Below are 26,549 nucleotides of genomic sequence, written 5' to 3'. Positions count from 1 at the left end.
GGCTACAATTGGACAAAGACATCCTTTTGGCCCCAGCCAGGTAACATTATGGAGCCATAATAATATAGATAGCTGTGAAACTCAGACAAGATTTGCCAGCGATTTGTCAAAGGGAAGCCATTAGTATAACAAAAAATGATCGTTGTACAGTAGCCCTTACCATGCTTACAGTCTCCTTACTGTCACACTTTGTATCCTTAGTGCCTGCAGATGCCAAAACATCCTTTCCATTTTTGTCCAAAAACACTTGACTTCCCAGAACTTTACGCTGTATTAAAGAAAGGAAAATGCTATTTGGACTGCAGCTGGGTGCAGAACAGAAAAGAAACAGAACAATAGCTCTTTGCAGGTTCAGTAAATTGGCACACAGAAGAGAAAAAGCCTCAGACATGCAAATCTTTCTCAAACAGTTCAATGCATTTTGGATGTTTGCACAAATATTTAGTTCTGGATCCCAGTTTTGGCTGTGTAAATATGCCTTCCAGACAATAAATGAGAAATCAAGCACACAACTATACATGTTTTATCTGCAAAACTGGCAACATGATATTTTTACATTTGAATCAGTGTGTATCTTATATCGAGGTTACTCAACACTCCATCTCATATACTATGGCCCCTCTGAATAAGCATTTAGCACTTAATTGCATAGAACCTAGAGCTGAGAAGTATGGGCATAGAATTTGAAATTAACTTGGTACCTATATATGCCATAGAAAGCCCCTTATTCCCATTAGAACCTATTATATTTGGTTAAAAAAGGGTGGGTGAGGGGAGTCACAACAAAATGAGAGGCAGTGAGCCATTTCAGCTCTTACCAGTTTTTGGTTCTATAAGCGCCCATGATGAACCAATATTCTCAAGACAGTGCTGGGGCAAGTCTATTTCATTTCTCACTCCTAGTGAGCTAGCAGTTGGCTGCACCATGCCAAATCCTAACTCTTTCCACTTTCCAGGAGGAAAGAGGCCACTGTTAAAGAGCATTACTGCCCAACCCAAGCAGCTGTGTGCAATATACTCACCATACCAAATAAAGAAGTATATGCAACTAGGTAGCAATACAATATGCCAAAGAGCTACACTAGAATGAAGCATCCTGAACAGTATTATTATGCAGAAGACCTAACTAATAATAGATGCATATTTACCTTGATTAGGCCACTAAAGGAGTGAGTGCGACTTCGTTTCTGGGTCTGAGGTGTGGGTGTCCTTGTCTGAGGAGTGAGAGCTTCAGGATGCTTCTGAAACTAGAAAAATATACCTAACATATTCAGTCCAATGCTATGGTGCAGCCACACATATGAAAGCCCAAGCCTGGTTCCCACTCATGACAATCAAATTGTCCAAGGTCTCTTTTGACACTGGCTGTCACTCTGCTCCTGATCCCAATTCAAAGTGCTTGCTTTGACCATTAAAGTCCACTGTGGCTAGAGACCAGGGTACCCAAATGCCCACCTTCTTCTTCATATATGCAAACCCCAAGATCCTATTCAGAGGCCCTGCTCTGGTTCCCTAACCCAGTTCCTGGTAGTGGTATTGTGAATGTGGAATGCTCTCCCCAGAAAGGATCCTTCGCACCTTGTTTAAAGTGACTTTAAACCTGGTGGTGTAGTGGTTAAATGCCTGTACTGCAGCCACTCACTCAAAACCACAAGGTTGCGAGTTCAAGACCAGAAAAAGGGCTCAACCTTGACTCAGGCTTGCATCCTTCTAAGGTTGCTAAAATGAGTACCCAGATTGTTTGGGGTCAAATTAGCTTACAGTTGTAAACCACTTAGACACTGCTTAGGCGGTATAAAGTGTCTAAATGAAGCTTGTTTGTTTGTATTTTGGTACCAGATGAAGACATTCCAAAAATTTTGTCTAGGCCTTTAAGAATCTGGATCTTAGTGTTTCGAGCCACTGTTTATGTATTGTGTATATTTAGCCATTTTTAGAGGCATTCTTGCTCTCCTTTGGGATTTTTGTGCAGCAGTTTACTGATTTATGCTGTTGTATTTTAATACTGCATTTCTTTTATGCTGTGAGCTGTCCTGAAAAACATGTTAATAGGCAGCCTAAGTAAATGCCACAGATTGCTACCACTACTACCTGTTGAATTAGCTTCTTTTTCTTGGCAGAATCTGGCATATTATGAACATGTTGGAAGAGTTCTTTCAGGGCCTCCTCTGTACATTGCTGTGTGTCTTCCTGGTGGGCAGAGGGATCCAGCAGCCCTCGTTTCTTGAATCTCTGGATGCCCTGAGGCATTGGCAAGTCTAGGTCATCCTGGAAAAATATAGAAGGATATTAATCACATTAATCTCTTCTGTTTTGGCCAGTCCAGTCCCAGAATACTGTTAACATTCCATTGCAACGAAAGCTATCTTGTTTTGCCTGACACTAATAAATCTAATATAAGTCTCATAACCAACGGCAGGTAGGATCTGGCTGCAGAGCTCAGAGAATCAGTCCTTTTCCTTCCCCAGCTCTCAAATATGCTGTGGGTTGTATTCAAATACTGCAGGGCAGTCTTAGTTTTTTTGTGCTTAGACATGTTTTTTCAGTCTGTATCCCAAACAGAAGGCATTTTATTAGCAGGGATATATAACAGGCTAACTGGCAAACCCAGGGTCTAATTCCTTGGCTTCCATGCCCCAAAGCATGAATTCCCCCAAATGATTTTATGTCGAGGCATTTTCTCTTCTTATGAACATGTCTGCTTCAATTTTCAGTTTGCTGACCTGACCGTGCTCTTGCTGTGTGCTGTCTTCTGTGACAGATACTCTTACCTTTGAGGCATGTGCTCTGGAGTCCAAGTAATGCAGTCTAGCACATTCCCGGATATATGCAGGAGCCTTAGAAAGTGAGTGAAAGATAAGGAGTCAGACATGTGTAGGCCAGAGAGTCCCTGACCCTGTGTTGGAAACATGTTTCCACAACAGTTGCACCAGTCCATTGAGACAACCATTGGACACTCAGTTCCAGGAATACTTCTGCCACTGCCTAAAAGACTGTCAGCCTCCTCTTTGAAAAAGCAGGACGGAGGTGATCCCAATGAGCAATTCTGATGAGTTCAATATGTTTCGTTTTAAAGCAAGGGTGGAAAACCTTGACCTCTTGCACATATAAATGATACATGAGGAAGGCAATTTAAAAGGGTGGGTGGCAATTGGGAAAGAATGAGTTATCCCTTCTGACATAGAATCATAGAGTTGGAAGAGACTGCAAGGGCCATCCAGTCCAACCCCCTGCCATTCAGGAAATCTAAATCAAAGCACCCCCGACAGATGGCCATCCAGCTTCTGTTTAATCGTTTAATGTTGCCACCTTCTTGAAAATCTCCCTCCTCTACAAAGAGGTCTTAGAATAAATGCCCTATTCTCTTGATTTACCATGCATGTGAGAAAGGGAAGAGAGGAATATGGAGATGAGAATCTTACATGACTGCATGAATCAAAGGGTGGTGTGTAAGTAGGTGTGGATGGATGGATTCGTGTGACTTGGGCCCTGCCCACTACTGGCATTCAGTCTCCAGCAGGATATACATGCAGCCCAGCCATTGAGTGAAAAAGGTTATACACACAGCTGCTCCACAAACAGAATATTTATAAAGAATGAGAGAACCTATTGCTTTCCCCTCCTCAGATAGATAGAACAGCTCTTTGCTTGAACAATTTAACAAATACTTGTCCTGGTTTCTAGTGACTTTAGCCTAACTAGAGGGCAAATTAACAGGACTACATAGCAGGCTAAATGGTAAAGAGACTGTCAGGATTCAGGAGGAACAGGGCATCTTCAAAAGCTGCAAAAACAACTGACAAGGAAAGGAGCATCTTTATTATAAGGCAAGAAAGAGGCTAGTTTCATTAGAAAGCCTTAAAAACAATTATATTCATATCATATCATTACCAAATGCAGCATATCTTAAGGAGGCTTCCATTGGCAAGCCTTTAAAAACTGACTTTTAAAAAAAGAATGGGCTTTTAATAAGATTGCTTTACTCCTTTTATTTATATGTTTTAAAATGACATTTAATCAGAAAGGGTGACCAGTGAACAATGGTCAGGACAGAAAGGTGGCAATAAAGGTAAGGGCTGTAACCCTGATCTGCCAGCCCCTGTATTACTTGATTTACACATTTATCATTAAGCACCAAATAAATAAGCCAGGCACACATTTCAGGAGTGTGTGCAGAAAGCACGCTTCCCCAGCAAGGAACAGCATGAGCTATTTGGAAATTAGATACTGAGAGTTGGAACTGTCACCTCTCTCTCTTCTTGGCACACCTACCTTGAAGAGCTTTTGTGAGTGCTTGATCATGAATGCCATGCCATTATTCAGTTTGGTAATGTTCTCCTGCAGATCATTGGTAGTCACCTAACAACAGCAGGAAGACCAAGGGAGGAGATTAAAAGATAGATAGTAGGTCAATTGGAAACTCAATGATAGGTGCAGAGACATTTTCAGGGGACAAGGTGCAACAGCCAAGACTGAAAACATAATCAGGATCTGTCTTCCATTCTACCATGACTATTTGTTTGTTTTTACATTGCTGCACAAAACAGGACACTTACATTTCGGGGCCATAGAATGTGAGGTGCAAACATAAGAGCAAGGTTATGAGCTGACATCTTGTTCTTGTCCTGCTTCTTAGCTGTCTGATAGAGCAAATCCAAGAGCAACTTCAGCAGATTGCGGTTGGGAGCTGGCAGGATCAAGAAGAGCAGCTGCAGTGCTTCAATTTGCCGCACTTTATCTGGAATATTGGTCTTGTTTCCCTTGTCATCAAACTGCGTTAGGTCTATAATGCCAGAGTCAAAAGACCATGTGTGATGTAAACAGAGCAAACTACCAGAAAATTCAACAACAAAGAGTTGAGGAAATCCATCAGATTCAACAAGCTACCCATTTCCAACTTCCCTTTACACTCCTAAAGTCTTCTCCTCTGCAACATAATTAGAAATTTCAAAACCTTCAAGCTCAGATACTAAGGCCATGACGAAATTAGAGGTGGCCCCAGCTTTTCAAGCCAGAAGTCACAATTAGAATTCTGAGGAAATATCATGGACGCTGTGATGAAATGGCTACCACAATGGGCATGGTTAGTCGCAAGACACCTATTTTAAGAAAACAAACTGTTGAGGCCGAAACACAAAAAAGATGGCCAAGAATAAAGTGGAGATGGGGCCTGATCCCCAAAATGCTAACTATTCTTTCTAACTCAGTAATGTATACCAACAATACATCAGTTTAATTTCTCTAAATCACCTCTAATTAATTCTTCTAAAATGTATTTATTCATTATACTTTATTTACATACCACCTTTCTCCTAGGGTAGGACCCAAGGCGGCTTCCAGAAACAACAAAAATGTTTTTAAAACAATTGAAAATCCCCCCATTAAAACACTATAAAATCTCTTTTAAAACATACAAAAGTTAAAAACAGATAAGATAGCTATCTAAACGAGAACCTTCCCTGCTTAACCAATTAAAAGCTTGCTTAAATAAAAAAATATTTGCTTACTAGCAAAAGGAAAGTGAGAAGGCCAGCCTAGCCTCTCATGGAAGGGAATTACTTTATTCCTTTAAATAGAAAGATCAAGCCTAAAACATTTCCCCCATTTTTATTACATAAATCAATCCCTGTTAAATTAACTATAAATCCACTCATTTCCCTCTGCTTGCCAGCTATCCCCCCCCCCCCCGTCCTCAATTTTATTGTCCCCTCTCAAATCAGTACTCAAACATGTAAACACATCCAGAGCATTTCTCGCTCTGGATCATTTCTCATATATCTTCTATCATAACTCAATACCCTTTCCAATGAACAGATAAAACCAAGTCATTGCTTAGATGATCATAGGTTGGTTCACATTGCTCACTGATTGATAGTTCACCTGAAATTTTGAGGTGTGCATGGAAATGTTTATGGGTCAACAAAGGTTCTGGTAACTCCCCCAGGAACATCTTCAGCAGAGTGGCCACATCATTGGAGTGAAACTCCCCAGAATCCAAGTCAATTTCTGTTCCACTGTTCAGTGCTTCTTTCAGGGTCTGCTGCCTGGTGCTGTTTCCTGGCACTCGAAACAAGCCTTCCACCCGCAGATCTGAAACACCACAAGGAAAATAAGATCCCATAAAGGGCACCAAATATGTGTTAGATACAGTGCTATTACTTCCTAATCTTTTATCAATTTTTCTGTGGTATTTTTGTCTTCTCCCATAGAGTTCTAGCACAAGTGAGGTGCTGAAACGTCTGAAGTTCTGGGTGGAAAGAGAATATTTATGTGTTGAAAGACAGTTCTTTTAGGACAGGCTTCTTCAATCAGGTGCCCTTCAGTTATGTCAGCCATACTGGGCAGGGTACAATAGACATTCTAGCCCAACATATTTTGATATCACCACATTGAAAAGTGCTAATCTAGGGTTTCTCTAGAGCAGACACTGGGAAAATTATATATGCCACATCTGTTCCCCCAGTTCAGCCCTCTTGATTTAACAAAGACAGAAAAGTAGCCAAACACCACTTACTCTTATGGAGGTACTCAATTAGTTGAGATATTTGAGCAATGCCTTCTTCAGTCAATGGAGCTCCAAATATTACTCCTTTTTCTGGAAATTGAAAGAAAATGGAGACATAAGAACCCAAGTATATTAGCTGCTGTTCCTGTTGCAAGATTCAGAACTGCGCAAAAAATGCATTTGCTGTTCACAGTGGGCATAGGTAAAAGTCCTGGGCCACACTACATGTTCATTTACTACCTCCTTGCAAGTGGCTCTCCCATTATCCACTTATCATAGCAGCTATTTTCTAAAATTCTTACAGTGCTCTATAAAGAAACTCACAAAACAGAAAATCTGGTTTTCCTAATCTGGATTAATTTCAAACTGAGCCCAAAGAACAGACTCAACAGAAAGGTAAACTAGATGTAAGAACTACCTAGTAGATCAACTGGAACAATTCATCTAGTTCAGCATTCTGTTTTCAAGACCCCTAATTTCATTTATTTATTGGATACTCACAGGCAGGGCATAACAAAGATGTTCTTTCCCATTTGTTCCTAGCATCCTAGCATTCATAGATACACTGCCACTATATAAGGAAGTTATTTTAAAATGCATTTTTCAGAATGTTTCTGTTATTCATCTTAAAGGCTGCTGCCACACTGTAGAATGCAGTTTGATACCACCTGAACTGTCTTGGCTCCATTCTATGGAATCATGATAATAATAATAATAATTTGTTTTATTTATATACCGCTATTCCAAAGATCATAGTGGTGAACAGCAAGTAAGCTAATTAGCAAGTAAGCTAATTTGCCCCCAACAGTCTGGGTACTCATTTTAGTGACCTTGGAAGGATGCAAGCCTGAGTCAAGCTTGGGCCCTTTTGCTGGTCTTGAACTCACAACCTTGTGGTTTTGAGTGAATGGCTGAAGTACAGGCATTTAACCACTGCGCCACCAGGGCTCCTTTTGTGGCACCAGAGTTTTCTGACAGAGAAAACTAAATATCTCACAAAACTACAAAATTTCATAATTCCATAGCATCGAGCCATAGCAGTTAAAGCAGTGTCAAAGTGTATTAATTGTGCAGTGTAGATGCAGCCCTCATCACATTTCTCAGTTTTAGCTAGCCAAGGGAATACTATAATTGGATATGTGCAACATACACATTGAAGACCAACTCTTGACTTTTGGTCCTCTGGTAATGACAGCCAGACAGCCACTAATTACTCAGCTGTCAGACAACAGCCACAGAAAAGACTGGATGCTATAGTTCCTTTTCCGAATTACCTACAGAGTTTTCTTCTGCAGAGTTTTTGTCTATATAGAAGATGACAGCCACACAAAAACTGCTACCTGGGGCAAGGTTTTCAAAATTAGCAGAGTGATCAATATTTGTGAAACTGATGAAACAAAAGAGCACCTTGACATATGCAGAAACCAGGATGTGATTTGACAAGCTTAAATAGACTTCCTATACATAGTCAAATTGCTAATTTGGCATGAAGAGAATTCTAAATCAACATCAGACAAGACTACCAATGATACTAGCAGGTCTCTGTACTAACATTAACACTACAGAACAATTAGCAATTTGGACCTATATTCTGCTGATACATTTTATGTGCCACATAATGTTTTGTTATTATGTTTACAGAAAGCTTATACTCTGTTTATTTGAACATGGTACAACGATAGAGCCCAGTGGATGTGCAAAGAATGTTTATATTGCAGTGTTACTGAAGCTAAACAGGTGTGTACCCTGCTAGTCTGCAGGATGAGTCTCCTGTAGGGAATACTGTTATGTTCCTGAAACAGCAGGAAATAAAATAACTGAAACAAAAAATTGTACCATGGCTTTTCAAAAGGTAGTTGTCTGGTCATTTGGAGCTGTCAAGAGACAGCTGGGAAAGAGATTTCAGATGTGATTCCCCACTGCATAACACAACAATTTTGTGCATTATATTCAAGAGCAAAATTGTAACTGGCTTCAGCCCCTACTGCTGGATATTTCAAGAGCCTGAAATGAGCACAGTTTAAATCTGACCTAGTCATTATTGTAGTCAACAGTGATTTTACTGTTGCCTCCCCATAGTATTAGCTTTCACCATCTTTCATTGCTGCTCAAATCTCATTAGCCACCAACAATATTACAGAGGTATATGAATATTTAACAAAACCTGTCAGTTATAAGCTTACTTTAATTAAGCACTCCTTTCCTTATTATTCTGTTTACATCTCCCTCCAACTCATCTCAATATCCCAAGTGACTTAACACTTTTCAACCATGCCAGTTCTAGTAGTAACGTCAGGTACTCTTATTATGAATTAAAGAGATGTAAGTCTAGCTTGCCATTTTGCATTACTCATGTTGTTTGAAAGCTTTATTTCTCTCCCATATATACTGTATGTGCTGCAGAGCTATGATCTCTTAAGGCTAACTATCTGAAGCAAAACTAGAACCAGTCTGTTACTGGTGTTAAACAAAAATGAATTTGACAAATATATACAAACTGAAGTGATTTGCCAATTCCAGGACATTCTGTGGATGAATAGTTATACATATCTGAAGACTTGGCCATATTTAACTAAAAACCATTTCCTTCCTTATGGTCTATTGCTGGCTTTTAAGACTGGCTGGAACCATTCATGAACATCTGTGGAAAAATAAATTCCACATCCAGTTGGTACCCTTATATTGGTGTAACTATGCCAGCTTATGCATGGCAGCATATATTGTGGCAGCAGGAGAAAAAAGGCTACCAGTACAGTGGATATGAAGGAAGTAATGCATCAGAGACATAGGTTGTTCACAGCTAGCAGATTTGTGTGTGTGTGTGTGTGTGTGTGTGTGTGTCTTCCTGTGCCACAACTATGGGATCTTGAAAAAGTGCTCCCATTAGCATAGTGCACTAACACATTCTGGCCAAAGTTATCTGGGTTAGCATTTATGTCCATATTAGGGTTGATAAAGTGTTAATTAAGAACTTCACATTTCATTTCATAGAAGTAACATCAATTATGCTTGCAACCTGGGACAGGTTGGGATGGAATCCCTTATATTATATATTATACTGAAACTGAACACCAGGGATATATGTTTGAAATGAATTGGGAAGGAAGAACTGGGCCATGATACAATTATCAAAAAGGAAGCAAACTGAAAAGCAGACTGAGAATCCAAGGATGGCTATCATATCAATATAAGTTTCCTCCAATTTAAGCCACAGTTGCTTGCTCAGTGCCTTTAAGGAATAGCAATGGAACTTTCCTCTTAGTGATTTATTTATTTAATTAATTTTTATCCCACCTTTCTCCCAAGTTGGGGAGTGATTACTCTTAGTGATTACCTGGGCTTTGTGAATTCATTCAAAAGGAGATGCAACAATCCCTTCAGACCAAGGCTAGTGGCTTAAACTTTTTTTGTGCATGTGTGTGTATGTACCGGTATGTGTGAATTATTCTTGAAGGAATTCCTCATCTGCATTTTACTAGAGCAGTAAAATGTCAAGTTGTGAAAAAATTCCTTAGAGATTTTACAGACTGGATAGCATAATTAACAGAACTAGATGCCAGGGCATTGAAAGGCCAATAAAATTGGCATCCAATATAACAGGCTCACCTTTACGTTTCAGAGACATCAGGGAACGGAAAAAACCTGAGGATGTGCCAGTCCCACCAGGCAGCTGTGGGTCCTCCTCTCCCATCAACTGGGCTAGCTCTGCTCCGGGCAGGTCAATCAGCCGGGTGATGTTGCTGACCACGAGCTCTGTAAACACTTCAGGCTTCTCATGTCTGAGCTTCTCCACAAAAAAGTCTGGATTGAAGATGATTTGATGCCGCTGAAGGGAGGAGTCATTGCAGATAACAAAACTGCAGATGGCATCACTAGGGAACACAAACAAAGTAGTACAACTTTATGGAACATATCTAAACACAGCACAACAATTATTCTCAGCTATGCAAGAGCTGCCTGTAGCTACAAGTACATAGTGATGTTGCTGGATGGGGTTGTAATTTAGCTTGCATTCAGAAAATGTCTGTACAGTCTGTAAAGTCTAGAAAACATCCAGGGGTAGCTGTGTTGGCCATTTAGCAAATCCAATCAAATGTCCACCAAACAGTGATACCTTTATTGGCCAACCAAAATGCACAACATACATGTTGCAAGCTTTCAAAACTTCATTGGCTTCTTCATCAGGCAAGACCCACATCATCCAGGACCTCCTCCTGGATGAGCATGCCGACCTGGCCTGCTTCACAGAGACCTGGCTGGGAGAGGATAGCGCAGTCACCTGGGTGCAGGCCTTCCCAGCTGGGTATTCTGTCAGTGAGCAGGTGAGGAGAAGTCGGCCGGGGGGCGGAGTGGCTCTGGTTCACAAGAACCACCTGACCTTGACCAGGATACCTGTCCGGAACACAGTCCACTTCGAGTGTATGTATCTCAGCCTGAAGACCAGGGATAATCTAGGGATTTTGCTAGTCTACCGACCACCCCGTTGTCTAGCAGACTCCCTGATTGAGCTGACACAGCTGGTCTCTGAGCTACTGTTGGAGTCCCCCAGACTTCTAGTTTTGGGGGACTTCAACATTCCGCTCGAGACCAGCTTAACAGGTGCGACTCGGGAGTTCATGGAGACCATGACAAACATGGGCCTATCCCAACTGGTCATTGGGCCCACACATTGTGCAGGTCATACACTCGATGCGGTCTTTAGTACGGAACAGGAATATCCGTGGGCAGAGGTGGTAAGTACCTCCGCATTGTCATGGACGGATCATTTCCTGGTCAAGATGGCACTAAGAGCCAATATCTGCCCCACCGGGGGTGGTGGACCCATTCGAATGGTCCGCCCTCGAAGGCTAATGGAACCAATAGGATTCCAGAGAGCTTTAGAGGGTTTAATGGTTGGGAATGCCAGTGACCCTGTTGATGCTCTGGTTGATACCTGGAACACCAATCTTACCAGGGCTATCAACACGATCACTCCCAAGCGTCCTTGCCAATCCGCTTCAAATCGTAGGCCATGGTATACACCAGAGATAAGGAGAATGAAGCGGTTCGGACAACGACAGCGTAGGTGGAGGAAGACTCGACTCCTATCTGACAGAACTCGCCATAGGAACTTTCTTTGTTCCTATCGGGAGGCAATTCGTGCAGCAAAGAGAGCTTTCTCCTCTGCACATGTTGCGTCTGCCGAGTCCCGTCCAGCAGAGCTGTTTAAAGTGGTGAGGGAAATGACGCAGGTACCTCCTGCGCCAAATCCCTTGCTTAACCCGACAACGGCCTGCTGTGACGCGTTTAACAACTTCTTCGCAGATAAAATCTCTCAGATAAGAGCAGACTTAGACACCACTGTTGCAACAGAATCTATAGGCGAGGTGTCCAGCGACTCCGTCTACGAAGTTATTCTGGATCAGCTCCAATCAGTGAGTACCAAGGACGTGGACAAGCTGTTTGGTAAGGTGAGGAAAACAACCTGCCCTCTCGACCCTTGCCCATCATGGCTGGCCGTCCAGGGAGGGGGGTTGCATTGAGGAGATTCCTCATGGATATCATCAATACATCCTTTAGGGAAGGGCATGTTCCATCTTGTCTGAAGGAAGAGGCTGTTAAACCGCTTCTGAAAAAACCTTCCCTGGACCCCCTGGATATGAACAACTACAGGCCTGTTTCTTTGCTGCCATTTTTGGGCAAGGTAATCGAGAGGGCGGTTGCTCTTCAGCTCCAAGCTGTCTTGGATAAAACCGATTATCTAGACCCATTTCAAACCGGCTTCAGGACAGGCTTTGGGGTTGAGACTGCCATGGTTGCCTTGACTGACGATCTGCGTCTGAGCATCGACAGGGGTAGTGTGACCCAGTTGGTGCTCTTAGACCTCTCAGCAGCTTTTGATACGATAGATCACGGCATCCTCCTGGACCGCTTGGGGGGATTAGGTATCAGAGGCACTGCATTGCAGTGGTTCCGGTCCTTCCTCTCGGGCAGGTCCCAGAGGGTGCTGCTGGGGAAAGTAGCTCCAGAAAGAGGGAGCTCCTTTGTGGGGTCCCTCAGGGAGCTATTTTGTCCCCAATGTTGTTTAACATCTATATGAAGCCGCTGGGTGAGATCATACGGAGTTATGGTGCTGGGTGCTATGGGTACGCTGATGACACCCAAATCTATTTCTCCATGTCTCGTTCGTTGGCCTCAAATTCTAATGGCATCTCTTCTCTCAATGAATGTCTTCGGGCGATAATGGGCTGGATGAGGAAAAACAGATTGAAGCTGAATCCGAACAAGACGGAGGTGCTCACGGTAGCGGCCCCGAAACCAAGAATTGGGTTGCAACCACCAGTCCTGGACGGGGTCACACTCTCCTCTAGTGACTGTGTTCGCAGTCTGGGGGTGCTCCTTGACTCGTTGCTCCTGATGACAGATCAGGTGAATGCGACCGTCAGGAGCGCCTGTTATCAGCTTCGGCTGATACGCCAGCTGTGCCCTTTTCTGGAAGTAAGGGATCTCGAGACTGTTGTGCACGCGCTGGTAACCTCACGCCTTGACTTCTGTAATGCGCTCTACATGGGGCTACCCTTGTGCCTGGTTCGGAAACTACAGCTGGTTCAAAACATGGCAGCCAGGCTTGTGTCAGGAACATCTAGAAGGGACCATATCACTCCGGTTTTGAGGTCCCTCCACTGGCTGCCTATTGGTTTCCGGGCCCAGTACAAGGTGTTGGTTATTACCTTTAAAGCCCTAAATGGCTTGGGTCCAAGCTATCTCAGAGACCACCTCTTCCCATACAATCCTCCTCACGCTCTCCAGTCCTCTGGGAGGAACTTGTTGCAGCCTCAAAAATCGAGGCTTGCGGCGACCTCCCAGAGGGCTTTTTCTGCTGTCGCCCCAGGCTCTGGAACGACCTGCCGGACGAGATCCGTCAATTAACATCTTTGGACAGCTTCAAAAAGGCTGTCAAGACGGATCTCTTCAGGCAGGCCTTCCCAGACTGAAATATCCCGGCCTCAGGATCTCCCCCTCCTCCTCAGTAATCTCTCCAAAGCCCCCTTTTCTTTTCTTTAGAACTGAAGTTGCAGTGGTTTGTTGATTGGTATTATTTTGTTTAATTTATTGTTATTTTAACTAGTTATTGTGGTTTTAAATTAGATATGTTGTTTAATAACTTTTTAAGGGGGGAGGGAAATATATTGTTTTTATGCTGTATGTTATTTTAATGTTGTAAACCGCCCGGATTGGTTCGCCACAGGGCGGTATATAAATAAAAATGTATTATTTATTATTATATTATGTTCTCACTTCAGATGCATCATGAAAACCTTAGGTGGTGTTGAGGTAAAACATGCCAATCATATTAAATTTCCTTGACAGATGCCACATTGCCAGAAGGAGGAGGGGCCAGGCTGCAAGATATGCCCCTCCATACCATCTTGACTAATAAGAGAAACAGCAAAATGCAGGCTTGTGAATAACATCTTCAATTTTTTCTCCTGTTTCCTTTGTAACACTTTGCCTGATGAAGAAGCCAGTGAAAGCTTTGAAATCTAGTTTGAGACCTCTTTAACTGCCCTGGCTCAGTGCTAGGAAATTCTGGGAATCGTAGTTTATTGTGGCACCAGAACTCTCTGATAGAGAAGGCTAAATGTCTCACAAAACTAAAGTTCCCAGAATTATCTAGCATTGAGCCAGGACAGTTAAACCAGTCTCAAACTGGATTATTGCTGCAGTGTGTTTTGGACCACAGTTTCCCCTAAGTTATAACCAGGTCATATAACAGGCCAAAGTTTGTTACTACAAGATAACTGGCATAAAGGAACACTAACATTTCTCTACCTTTTAACAAAAAAGATTATTTAACAAGTTTTTGTAGGTTGATATCTGCATATTTGCAGAAAAAGATGTTTCAAAGCAATGAAAAAGTGTAGAAATAATCAAGAACAGAGCTGATAATGAAATTTACATTCAGTCCACAATAAAGCTTTTGCAATATATTCATATCTATGCAAGGATATCAAATTTCTTTATATTTCACTTTTACTGGTAGTGCACACTAATAACATCCAAAATCTACAATATAGTTATACCCTTTTTGGGCCAACCAAAATGCATAAAACACACGTGACAAGCTTTCAAAGCTGAACTGGCTTCTTCATCAGGCAAAGCTGTTAAAAATCCTATATGGTTTTTAACATATTTGCCTGATGAAGAAACCAAGGAGCTTCAAAAGTTTGTAACATGTGTTTCCTGCATTTTGGTTGGCCAAAAAAGGGTACTTTGTAGATTTTGGATGTTAGTGTGCTTTGCTACATGGCCAACACAGCTACTCCTGGGTATGTTTTCTTGATACAGTGGGTTGTTTTTTATTTTGTCAAATTTATTGAAAACCATCACCTGACAGCCCACATTTGCCAACTGCTGAAATAGCAAGACAGTATCAACTGCCTGAGTATCAACTGCGGATGAGCTGGATCGAGATAAGAGGATCTGAATAACCAGAGCTGAGGCTGGCAAAATCACTCAAAAGGCAGCAGACCATACAGAAGAGCAGCTTTCTCCAGCCTCTTTGAATAAGCTGCCAAGAGCAGTCTGATTTTAGCGTTACTTCATTGGGCATCCTGCAGTTTGTTGTGCTAAACAAGCCAAGAACAAGATGGAGCAGTTCAGCTGAAGCAGCTGGGCATTATTGCTGATTGACTTCATGCTTGTTGTCCATTATGCTATCTTCATACATGCTAGTCAGGCCAGCTTTGCTGCTAAATGTGCTTTCTCCACATTCTCGTATGATCCAGCTGGATCTAACATTGCCTTCTAAGGACAATTTGAACAGTCATTAACCTCTTAGCCCAATAAAGCTGTTCATTCTATAAAACAGCTATGCCAGTTATCCATCACTCCCTCCCCAAGTGCCGCAGCCATTATTCCAAACTTCAAGGAAAACCCATTGAACTAAAAACCCAGCATCTTTCAAGCAATACACAACAAGAAGCAAACATTTGAGACTTTTTAAATTCTTAACTTCTACAAAATCTGATAGTACCTATTGGTTAAATACATAGAAAGTCAAATCTCTTACACAAGTGCTGAAAGCTTCTGGTGAGGCATTGGTAAGCAACGACACCGCAAGAAGAAATTGTTCCTTGTTTTCAGAAATAGATCTGCCTGCTCCAGCACAGCCTATGCAAATTCCATGCACACTAAACAACACAAAGACTCATTTATTGGCCATCTTGGCACAAACACATTGACCTTCATGTGTAGAGCCAAGGCACAATTCAGATCAACTAACTTATACCACTTTCTGTGGGGCAGGGATGCTAGCCACATGACCTGCATCAAATTAGAATAGAAAAGGGGAATGAAATTTCCTGTGACATATCGCTTGATAAATTCTGCCCTTAGTAGCAAACTACTATTTTAATGAGTTTGCTATTTTAGGCAACCCCCCTCTGGAAAAACAACAACTGTCCAACAATTTCATTTAGAATTAGGCCCCTAAAGTATCAAGGGCATTTCTTGGGCTCTTGCTGGTTTATTTCCCTTATTCATGTACATATATTATTTGGCACAGTTACTGTGCATGGTGATTGACAGAATACAATAAAACCAATCCCTAGCCTGCAGAGCTTATGTGTTTGACTTAATGAACAGCAATCTAAAATTTGGCAGATGGAACATTAGAAGAAGGGAAGACAGTAATAAATTGAAAAAAACATGCCATTGTTTCAGTTATGTTTGGTCTTGATTAAAGGCTTACTTGATACAGTGCAGAGCAGAGGGACATGCGGTTAAAGTAGTTAGGCTGAAACAACTCCCCTTTCTTCTGCAATAGCAATTTCCTTAATCGCATATTTGTCTCATTTAGCTACTTTATAGACTTTCTGCATCACCACTTGCTTTCCCAGCTATCCATTCTCCACATTCAATCTGAGCAATTCCATTCTCTACATCTACTATCTGCAATTAATTCCACTCTTATTCAAGCACCTGTATTACAAAACCAGACTTTGATTTTTGCCTTTTTGTCTCACCATTTTATATTCATAAGACAGTCTTCAGGCAGCTTCCCTGCTCTGTTGTATGCTCTGGTATCCTCCTCACAGTTCTCCTTGTTATTATTATTGACCTGTTCAAGAACTGAGACCTGCTGGAGGGCCCCTACTCCATGAAGAATATGAAGGACTTCTTTGCTATGGCATCCTGGAATACGCTGTTCTTGGGAGGACCAAATGTTGAGTGGCAATGTAGGTGCCAAATTAAAAATGGCCTTTGGAACATACTTTTTTTATTTAGGTGTACATGTCCATTTGTGCCAGCTTAGTGTAATGGTTTGAGGGTTGGACTACAACTCTGGAGGCCAGGGCTCTATTCCCTGCTTGGCCATGGAAACCCACTGGGTGACCTTGAGCAAGTCATGCCATCTCAGTCCCAGAAATGTTATTGAGGCTCTGGATGGGTCTCGACCCCAACTTCAATTCAGTTGTCCGGATGAGCCGAAGTCTGATCTAGAGGCTCCGGGGGACGGTCGACCATGGTTGAAGATGGAGTCAAGACCATAGGGTCAGGTTCCTGAATTTCTCCCTCAGACTCCGAGCCCAGATCGAGTTGGGTCACCAGAATTTCAGGCGAAGGCTCACAAGAGGGGAGAAGAATAGCAATTCCACAAACAGTTCTCTGAAGCTGCTAGTACAGCAGACAAAGAGAATTGGAGAGGCGCAGGACTGTTAGGGGCTTATATCGGGATGGGCAGAGCTAGCGCCAAAACGTTTCAGAATGTTGAAAACTTAACTTTGCCCAGTGACTCTAGAAGGTTCTGTGTTCACTGCGCAGGGACAGATAAAACCCATTTGTGTGAATTCACAGATGACCACTCGAAGAACTACAGTTACAGGTGAGTAACATGTCCTCATGCCATCTTAGCCCCAGAAAATCCCATGATAGATTCACCTTAGGGTCACCATAAGTCAGAAACTTGAAAGCACACAACAACAAATATGTCTATAGCTTCAACCGTTTTAGCATTTCCTGATGTTTCAACTTGGTGAGCTGTTTAATATGTTTTTATCCTATTTAAATTATTTTACTGCTTTTATCTGGAATTGTTTTAAATTGTTTCTATTGCTTTAATGGTATGTTTCCCTGTAATTTTTTGACGGAGAGCAGGAGGAAATAGTTTAATTAATTAATAAACTATGACGTAGTCATCAAGCCACTGATTTCTATTATCATCAGTTTTTCCTTTCTGAAAACTCCCCATTTCCCACTCCCTCTTCTTTTTATTAGTTTCTTCACAATATAGACAAATGGCATTGCTATTGAATTTCTCTCTAGCCTTGATAAATATTATCTCTGTCATTAATTCCATCATTAGATCATGTAAACGCCACAATGCTGTTCCAAATCTTTCTTATCTTCTACATCCAAGGCAGAATTTTTGTCCTAGTCTTTAGCTGACCTTTGGCTATTGCCACACTGCAGAAGTGAAGCAGCTTGACACCACTTTAACTGCCATGGCTCCATCCTGTGGATTCTTGGGATTTATAGTTTAGTGAGGAAATCAGTCTGGTCTGTCTCCAGATCTCTGGTGCTTCACCAAACTACAAATCCCAGTATTCCACAGGCTGGAGCCATGACAGTTAAAGAGGTGTAAAACTGCTTTATTTCTTCAGTGTGGATATACCCCTTTTGTCCTGTGTGGTGCAGTAGTTTGAGCATTGGACTACAACTCTGGAGGACTAGGGTTTGAGTCCCAGCTTGGTCACAAAACCCACTGGGTGACGTTAGGCAAGTCACATGTTCTCAGCCTCAGGAAAAGGCAATGGCAAACCTCCCCTGAAAAAATCTTGCCAAGAAAACCCCACGATAGGTTCGCTTAGGGTTGCTGTATGTTGGAAATGACTTGAAGGCACACAACAACAACTACTAGTGGCTATAATCTCTTAAAGTGGAATCCATTCAAAACATGTCACTTTAGCACTTCATCCAAGATCTTCTACTCTTTCTTTGTCCCTCCATCAGATTTAACATTCTCACTTTCTAGAACTTTCTCCTATGTCACCTTATACCAGAACTATGGTATGTACAAATATCTGACAGAAAGCGTTTTAACATCCTCCCTTCTGATTTTTCTTTTTTAAAAAAACTCTCATTGTTCAACTACATTTCATGTATAAGATCAAGATTCAAGCCTTTGCTTATTTTCTCTCTGTAGGATTTTCATATTACAGCTTTTTTCTTGAGCTCATTCACTTGGGGCATGCTGTAACACACAAACAAGCTTGACTTGTGGTCCATTTTTGTCTGCCTATATAGCTAGCATTCCACTCACACTTTTCATGATTAAAGACTCACAGCTGGGAATAGCCAAAACCTCTATCATCTGTGCTACACTTTACTGGATTTTGTAATTCAGAAAGGTCACTTTATCAGCAACACTCCCTCGCACAGAAATATGCCTGCCTATTATTAGTGCTAATGAAATGGAAATGCAAGACAGCACATATAATCAGAACCCTTTTCAGACAGGCTGGTCACACACAATAGGAGGGGGGAAAGCTCTGAACTGCAGCCATGTTAAAGATGCAAGCAGCCCACTCCCTCAGTTTGTATAACCTTAGAAAGGAGCAGTTTGGGAGGTTGTCAGATAATGCCGAGCTCTTGTTTAATTTGCATTTTAGACTCCCTTGGCTTTTATTACCATGGTATCTCAGTGTTCCGTAGATTACGGTAGTCTTTGGTGTTGCTGTTTTATTCTCCATTCTCTCTTTCCAGTTAAAAAGGCAGTGGGGGGGGGGGATATCATGCTTGCTCTGATGGAAGGTGGTTTTGTTTTGTAAGACTGAAGCTGGGGACAGAATCACAGTATGTGAGTAAAATGACCCTTGCCAAAAGAACCAAATCCTCTGGAACATAATCCTCAGAAATCTCAATCCAGTGCTGTAGTTCAGTAATGAGGAGAAGGCTCAAGGGAGAACCAGACTAATGGTATTATAGTATTTGATTAATTTAAAGTAGCAAATCTAGGCATCTTGGAGCATTGGACTACAACTCTGGAGGAGATTTGTGTAAAATCCCACGTGCTCAACTGCTTGACACTTTGAAATCCATCATGCTCAAGATTCACATCTAAAACTTTGCTTTCATTAGCTTCTGATTCGTGAGCCATGTGCTCGATATCCTGCTCAACATATTTACAGTAGGAGCAGCCAAACAAGCCATAGGCCTTCAGTCTGGTTTGTTTAGTATGAAATTCAAATTTCATGGGATTCATAGTTCTGGCTTCATTCAGTGGCATCACTAGGAAGGTGCAGGGGATGTGGACCGCATCCTAAGGGAGGTGACACCACTGCTCCTCAAACACCTACTGTTTAGCAAAAATGTATCTCTTTAAAATGCTGAAAATATGGTGTGAATGGGGAGAGGCTTTGTGGGAGGTGAAATTTTTTAAAAATTCAAATTTTAGCTATAAGCAACCATTTAATTTTTTTAATTACATTTTTAAATTTTTCTTTAAAAACTCACATTTTACCAAATTTTCACTTTAACCACATGAGACTATGTATATGTGAACACATTTATTATGTTAATGATACTGTAATTTAAAGGTATACATTTAATTTTGCTATTTGTTTATGTCACAACTATTACCATTACATTCAATGATATATGAGAATTACAATTTATAAATAAATTAGTACACGAAACATTACTAAGGAGGTCAATGGGGGGCGTGACACCATGAGTTGTTGCACTGGGTGCCGCCTAGTGATGCCTTCACTCTACACTAGATGAATAACCTACTGTCAGCCCTTCTTATACACAGATTTTTTATACACGGATTCAAGCATCCATGGTTTGAAAATGTTCCAAAAAAGTATAAATTTCAAATATCAAACCTTGATTTTCCATTTTTTATAAGAGACACCATTTTGCTATGTCATTATACTTAATGGGACTTGAGCATACACGGATTTTGTTATCCACGGGGGATCTTGGAACCAAACCCCAGCGTATAATAAGGATCCACTGTATTTTTGGGGAAGGGGGTTGTTTCTCTGGCTTGTTAGGAAAGAAATATGCCGGTGCACAAGCTCCTGCCATGTTAAAACAAATATAATGGAGGCCTGTGATTTGTTTTGCTGTTCTCATTGCAAGATGGAGTGATGAGACCAGCACATTGTCTGGGGCTGAAACACTTCAGAATACTAGCTTGTTCTGATGTCCACATGTGCCCACTGCTAGCTGATTAGATAATGAAAACATTGAAATAGTCAAAGAGTTCCCATACCTTAGATCAAATATTGATCAGAATGGCAACTGCAGTCAAGTCATAAAAGGAAGGCGGGGGTTGGGAAGAGCAGGTATGAAAGAAATGGACAAAATCATAAAATATAAAGACATAACTCTGAACACTAAAGTGAGGAGAGTTTGAGCTACTGTATTCCCCACCATCATGTATGGATGAGAGCTGGATAGTGAGGGGAGAAAAAGCAGCTGGTAGAAAGAAAATCAGCTCATTTGGGATGTGGTGCTGGAGAAGAGTCCTGAGGCTATCGTAGACAACCAAGATGAATAAATGGGTTCTAGAGCAGATCAAGCCAGGGAGGCTAAACTGAGGCTGTCATGCTTCGGCCACGTTATGGCAAAAAATGAATACAGTCGGCCCTCCGTTTTCATGGGGGATCTGTTCCGGACCCCCAAGCGAAAACAGAGACTCGCACTTACTCAAACCTCATAGGCTTGAATGGGGTGTGCCCCATTGAGGATAATGGAGGTCGCCCCTCCATGTATAATCAAGAACACAGATCTTAAGTCTGCGAGAAAGGAGGGGTGACTGTAATTAGAAAAGGCAATGATGTTAGGAAAGGTGGAAGGCAGTAGAAAAAGAGGAATGGTTTGTTTCTCCAGTAAAGTAATGTAGTTCCTGTTCATCGTGTTACTATTGAAATATGATACCATTACATGCTTGCTACAAAAAAGGAAAAAGCCTTAGTCATTTCCAAGCTTCAAGATTGCCATATCCTTTTGTATGACTTGGAGACTATACAGTTTATTTGCTCAGGGCCAATGCTATGATTTTTCAACATCAGTCCCATTCCCACATCTGGAAACAACCTGCTATGATAAACTTGAATGTTTGCAGATTTTTATGCCTTTTAGTTAGCCTATTAAAGATTTTTCTACAATATGGATTCTAAATTTTCCTTTTGGCCAACACAGCTATTGTTTTTCGCATCCTCTTAATATCAGCTGTTCTTTGTGTCACAGCTTTGAGTATAAAGGGATGCTGGCAACACAATCCTGTAGTTTGTCCGTTTGCCCACAGCCCTTGCTCAGCCAAAGCATTCTCTGGATATGGCTGTATTACTGCCATCTTCCCCAATGTCTGAAGCTCTAGTTTGGAAGCAGGTTTGCACCTGTCCTCATCTGAACAGTTACCAGTCCCAAAACTTCCTTTCAAAATCTGTTTCATACTTCAAGCCTTCAGTTTTAATCAAATCTGCATGAAAGAAATACACTGGATCCTTGTTATACGCTGGGGTTTGGTTCCCAGATCCCCCGTGTATAACAAAATCCATGAATGCTCAAGTCCCATTACATATAATGACATAGGAAAATGGTGTCTCTTATAAAAAATGGAAAATCAAGCTTTGATATTTGAAATGTATACTTTTTTTGAACATTTTCAAACCGTGTATGCTTGAATCCGTGTATAAAAAATCCGTGTATAAGAAGGGCCAACTGTACCTACAGACAGCTCCTTGGTCTGAAGACATTTATCAACTGTCATTTTCTGAGTGCATTTCAGAATGATTTACCAAATCTGAACAACAGCCAGAGGCAACCGTGTTAATCTTTCACTTGGAATGAAAAGTAGCATGGGCAGCCTTCTAATTTTTTCCTGCCTTTACTAACTTATAATGAGAGAGCACAGTTGATAGAAGGTGTCAAGACTGTGGTAGTCTTTTGCTTCTGGTAATATTACACATGAATTTGTAAACAGCAATGTGTATTGCTGGGGACTCAAACCAGCCTCCATCCAAAAATGTATCCTTCATATTAGAATGCTTTTGCCTTGTCCTTCCAGCCACGCATTGCCCTTCACAGAGTTGAAAAACTATGAAAAGATGGTGCAGGTTTCTGTGCCTTGGCAAGGGGAAGCTTATTACAGTTGTAACACTTTGCACATTTACTTGGGAGTAAATCCTATTGAGAACAATGTGATTTACTGATGAGAAAATGCATGACTGTGATACATGTTTTTGTCTAGTCATAGAATCATAGAATAGTAGAGTTGGAAGAGACCGCAAGGGCCATCCAGTCCAACCCCCTGCCATGCATCCCCGACACCTCTTAACCTTCTCTTCTCCAGGCTAAACATCCCCAGCTCCCTAAGTCGTTCCTCATAGGGCATGGTTTCCAGACCCTTCACCATTTTAGACGCCCTCCTTTGGACACGCTCCAGTTTCTCAATGTCCTTTTTGAATTGTGGCGCCCAGAACTGGACACAATATTCCAGGTGGGGCCTGACCAGAGCAGAATACAGTAGGACTATCACTTCCCTTGATCTAGACACTATACTTCTATTGATGCAGCCTAAAACTGCATTGGCCTTTTTAGCTGCTGCAGCACACTATTGTCTCATGTTCAATTTGTGGTCTACTTGGACTCCTAGATCCCTTTCACACATAGTTTCATTCAGCCAGGTGTCACCCAGCCTATATCTGTGCATTTCATTTTTCCACCTAAGTGCAGTACCTTATATTTCTCTGTGCTGAAATTCATTCTGTTAGCCGTGGCCCAGCTTAATAGTCTTTTCAGGTCATTTTGAATGTTGATCCTGCCCTCTGGAGTATTAGCTATTCCTCCTAATTTGGTGTCATCTGCAAATATGATAAGTATGCCCCCAATTGTCATCCACAGGGGTCTGTCCTGGGGGCAGTGCTATTCAACATCTTTATCAATGACTTGGATGACAGAATTGGGGGCATACGTATCAAATTTGCAGATGGGGATGTTTAGCCTGGAGAAGAGAAGGCTAAGAGGTGATACGATAGCCCTGTTTAAATATTTGAAGGGATGTCATATTGAGGAGGGAACAAGCTTGTTTTCTGCTGCTCCAGAGAACAGGACCCGGAGCAATGGATGCAAGCTGCAGGAAAAGAGATTCCACCTCAACATTAGGAGGAACCTCCTGAGAGTAAGGGCTGTTTGACAGTGGAAGACACTCCCTCAGAGTGTGGTGGAGTCTCCTTCCTTAGAGGTCTTTAAGCAGAGGCTGGATGGCCCTCTGTCGGGGATGCTTTGATTGGGAGTTCCTGCATGGCAAAATGGGGTTGGACTGGATGGCCCTTGCGGTCTCTTCCAACCCTACGAGTCCATGATTCGGTTCCTCCATAACGGAAGCCCCATAGGTCCCCATTAGCCCCCCTCCATTCCTTACCCCAAGGACCACTAAGCCACCCTCCACTCTCTCTCCTCACAGGGGACCCCAAGGCCTCTCCCTGCCTCGGGTCGGGTCCTACCTGCGGAGCCGCTTGCCTCCTTCTCCTCTTCCCATCACCGTTGATTCCGCCGCCATTTCATATCTGCCGCCGGGCCCTCCCATTGGCTGCTTCCGACGCAGTCCCGCCCTCTCCTGCCGCCTAGAACGCAGCCATTGGCCCGTTCGAATATGACAACCGTTTAACGACCCCCCTCGCGGGCTCGAGCACAATAGGAAAGAAAGAGAGGAAGGGACGATGGGCGCTAAGGATTATGGGGGGTGTAGTTTTGAGTGTTTTAGTTGTCTTTCAACTTGTGTGTGTATATATATAATGTAACACATACACCCTATCTATCTATCTATCTATCTATCTATCTATCTATCTATCTATCTATCTATCTATCTATCTATCTATCTATCTATCTATCTATCTATCTATCTATCATCTACCTACCTACCATCATCTAATGTAAATTTATATTTATTATTTGTTTTATTTATTTCATTTATATCCTGCCTTTCTCCCCAGAGGGACCTGAGGTGACTTACAGATAAAACCTTTAAAATTGTTATAAAATTCAAACAATTCAAACATCTATATATAAAATTACATAAAATATACAATACACACACACACACACACACAGTGTGTGTGTATAAATATAATGTAATTTTAAAAATGTTTTTAGATTTTGTTTTTAACATGTTTTTGACAATCCAGAAAATACGCAAGTGTAACTGCGTTGGCCATTTAGAAAATTCAAACAAAAACCCACCAAACAGGGATACCCTTATTGCCCAACCAAAATGCACAATACACTTGTCGCAAGCTTTCAAAGCTCCACTGACTCCTTCACATCAGGCAAGATGTTACAAACCAAACAGGAGACAAAATATTGGAGATGTTAGTCAGGTGCCTGCAAATTGTTGGTAAGACTGCCTGATGAAGGAACAAGTGGAGTTTCGAAAGCTTGCAACAAGTATATTGTGCATTTTGGTTGGCCAATAAAGGTATCACTTTATTGCATTCTCTGAAGATGCCAGCCACGGATGCTGGCAAAACGCCAGGAACACACTCTTCTAGAACATGGCCACATAGCCCCAAAAATCTACAGAAAACTAAAGGTGTCACTGGAGAATTTTTGAATGTTTTTGACATGTTTTTTGTCTGTGAGCTGCCTTGGGTCCCTTCTGGGAGAAAGGCAGCATACAGATGAAATAAATATTTAAAAAATGTGCTTAAAGCCCCTTAGCGTATGGTATAAAGAGGCAATGCTAAGAGGTTAGCAGCCCTCAGGGTCACCGTAAGAAAGACATCTTGGAGTAGTGGTTTGAGTGTTGGGCTACAACTCTGGAGACCAATCCTATTTCTGAGTTACGAGAGGCTTCCATCCACTATCCACTGAAATAGAATTAGCCTCTGATGGCTGGAGGGAACATTGGACTGCAACTCCCATCCGCTTAATCAGGACACCCAATGGGGAAAAATACTGGGAACTGCAGTCCAGTAAAATCTAGACGGGCTCATCTTCCCCCAATTGGAATAATTTATACAACTGTTTAAGTTCTAGTAGCCACAGGTCTGGTTAAGGTATTTTAAAGCTTTTCTGTCAACTTTTACAATGCAGTTGAGCTCTCCAAGCCACAGTAGGTGAATACTGTCCTTTTAAAAATACCTTTTTTTGCCTTAATAGGGCAAGGCTGTTTGTAAAACAAAGATTTATATTTAAAAACAAAACAAAACGGGAATTCAGAAATAGCAAAATGAACTTCTGTGAAAAAATGAGGTTATATGTAACAAATCTTAATTAGGAATTATATAATAGAATTAGAGAATCACAGGGTTGGAAGAGATCACAAGAGCCATCTAGTCAACTCCCTACCATGCAGGAAAACGCAATGGAAGCACTCCCAACAGATGGCCATGTTTTAAAATCCCCAAAGAAACAGACTCCATTGTTCTGTGTCCTTGTTTCTGGAGCAGCAGAAAACAACCTTGCTCCATCTTTACATCCTTTCAAATATTTAAGCATGGCTATCATGTCACCTCTTAATCTTCTCTTCTCCAGGCTAAACATACCCCACTCTCTCAGCCGCTCTTCATATAGTGTGGTTTCCAGGACTTTTACCATTTTGGTTACCCTCCTCTGGACATGTTCCAGCTTGTCAATATTTTTGAATTATGAGGCCCAGAAATACACACAGTATTCCAGGTGAGGTCTGACCAAAGCAGAATAGAGTAGCACTGTTCCCTCCATCAAGACATTATACTCCTATTGATGCAGCCTAGAATCACATTGGCTATTTTGGCTAGTAAGATAATCAGAAGTAGTTAATATTGTTTTACTGTTGGGTCTTGTGATAAATTTCTTCTTTTAAAGGTTTTGTTGTTGGTGTGTGCCTTCAGGTTTCCAACTTATGGTGACCCTAACATGGGGTTTTCTTAGCAAGATTTGTTCAGAGGAAGTTTGCCAATGCCTTCCCTGAGGCTGAGATCACGTGACTTGCCAAGGTCACCCAGTGGATTTCATGGCCAAGCTGGGAATAGAGTATTTTAAAGGTAGCCCTTGTTAATATTTGCCT

At 41.7% G+C, this 26,549-nt stretch overlaps 1 protein-coding gene across 3 annotated transcripts in view; it reads right to left on the bottom strand.

Annotated features, from left to right (window-relative positions):
• Positions 1-24,138, bottom strand: part of LOC149318426 (rho GTPase-activating protein 19-like) — a 29,811-nt gene extending 5,673 nt beyond the window's left edge. The window contains exons 1-11 of one of the 3 annotated variants that reach the window (XM_089509670.1): positions 24,007-24,138; positions 15,558-15,678; positions 10,112-10,377; positions 6,515-6,595; positions 5,881-6,090; positions 4,557-4,783; positions 4,273-4,359; positions 2,772-2,837; positions 2,092-2,268; positions 1,149-1,247; positions 161-268 (exon numbers count right to left, since the gene is read on the bottom strand). In XM_089509670.1, coding sequence (XP_089365796.1) covers positions 161-268; positions 1,149-1,247; positions 2,092-2,268; positions 2,772-2,837; positions 4,273-4,359; positions 4,557-4,783; positions 5,881-6,090; positions 6,515-6,595; positions 10,112-10,377; positions 15,558-15,586 — 1,350 coding nt within the window. In that variant the 5' untranslated portion in view covers positions 15,587-15,678; positions 24,007-24,138. Of the gene's footprint in view, positions 1-160; positions 269-1,148; positions 1,248-2,091; positions 2,269-2,771; positions 2,838-4,272; positions 4,360-4,556; positions 4,784-5,880; positions 6,091-6,514; positions 6,596-10,111; positions 10,378-15,557; positions 15,679-16,512; positions 16,629-24,006 lie in introns of those variants that run through there. The other 2 variants (XM_089509671.1, XM_089509669.1) reach the window with 2 other exon arrangements.
• Positions 24,139-26,549: the final 2,411 nt, after the last annotated feature.

The sequence above is a fragment of the Sceloporus occidentalis genome, unplaced genomic scaffold (genome assembly GCF_023333645.1).
Source record: "Sceloporus occidentalis isolate IW3139 unplaced genomic scaffold, rSceOcc1.0.p SCAF_2, whole genome shotgun sequence".
Classification (NCBI taxonomy): domain Eukaryota; kingdom Metazoa; phylum Chordata; class Lepidosauria; order Squamata; family Phrynosomatidae; genus Sceloporus; species Sceloporus occidentalis.
Note: the sequence above shows the minus strand (reverse complement) of the source record. Positions and strands in the feature narration are given on the sequence as shown.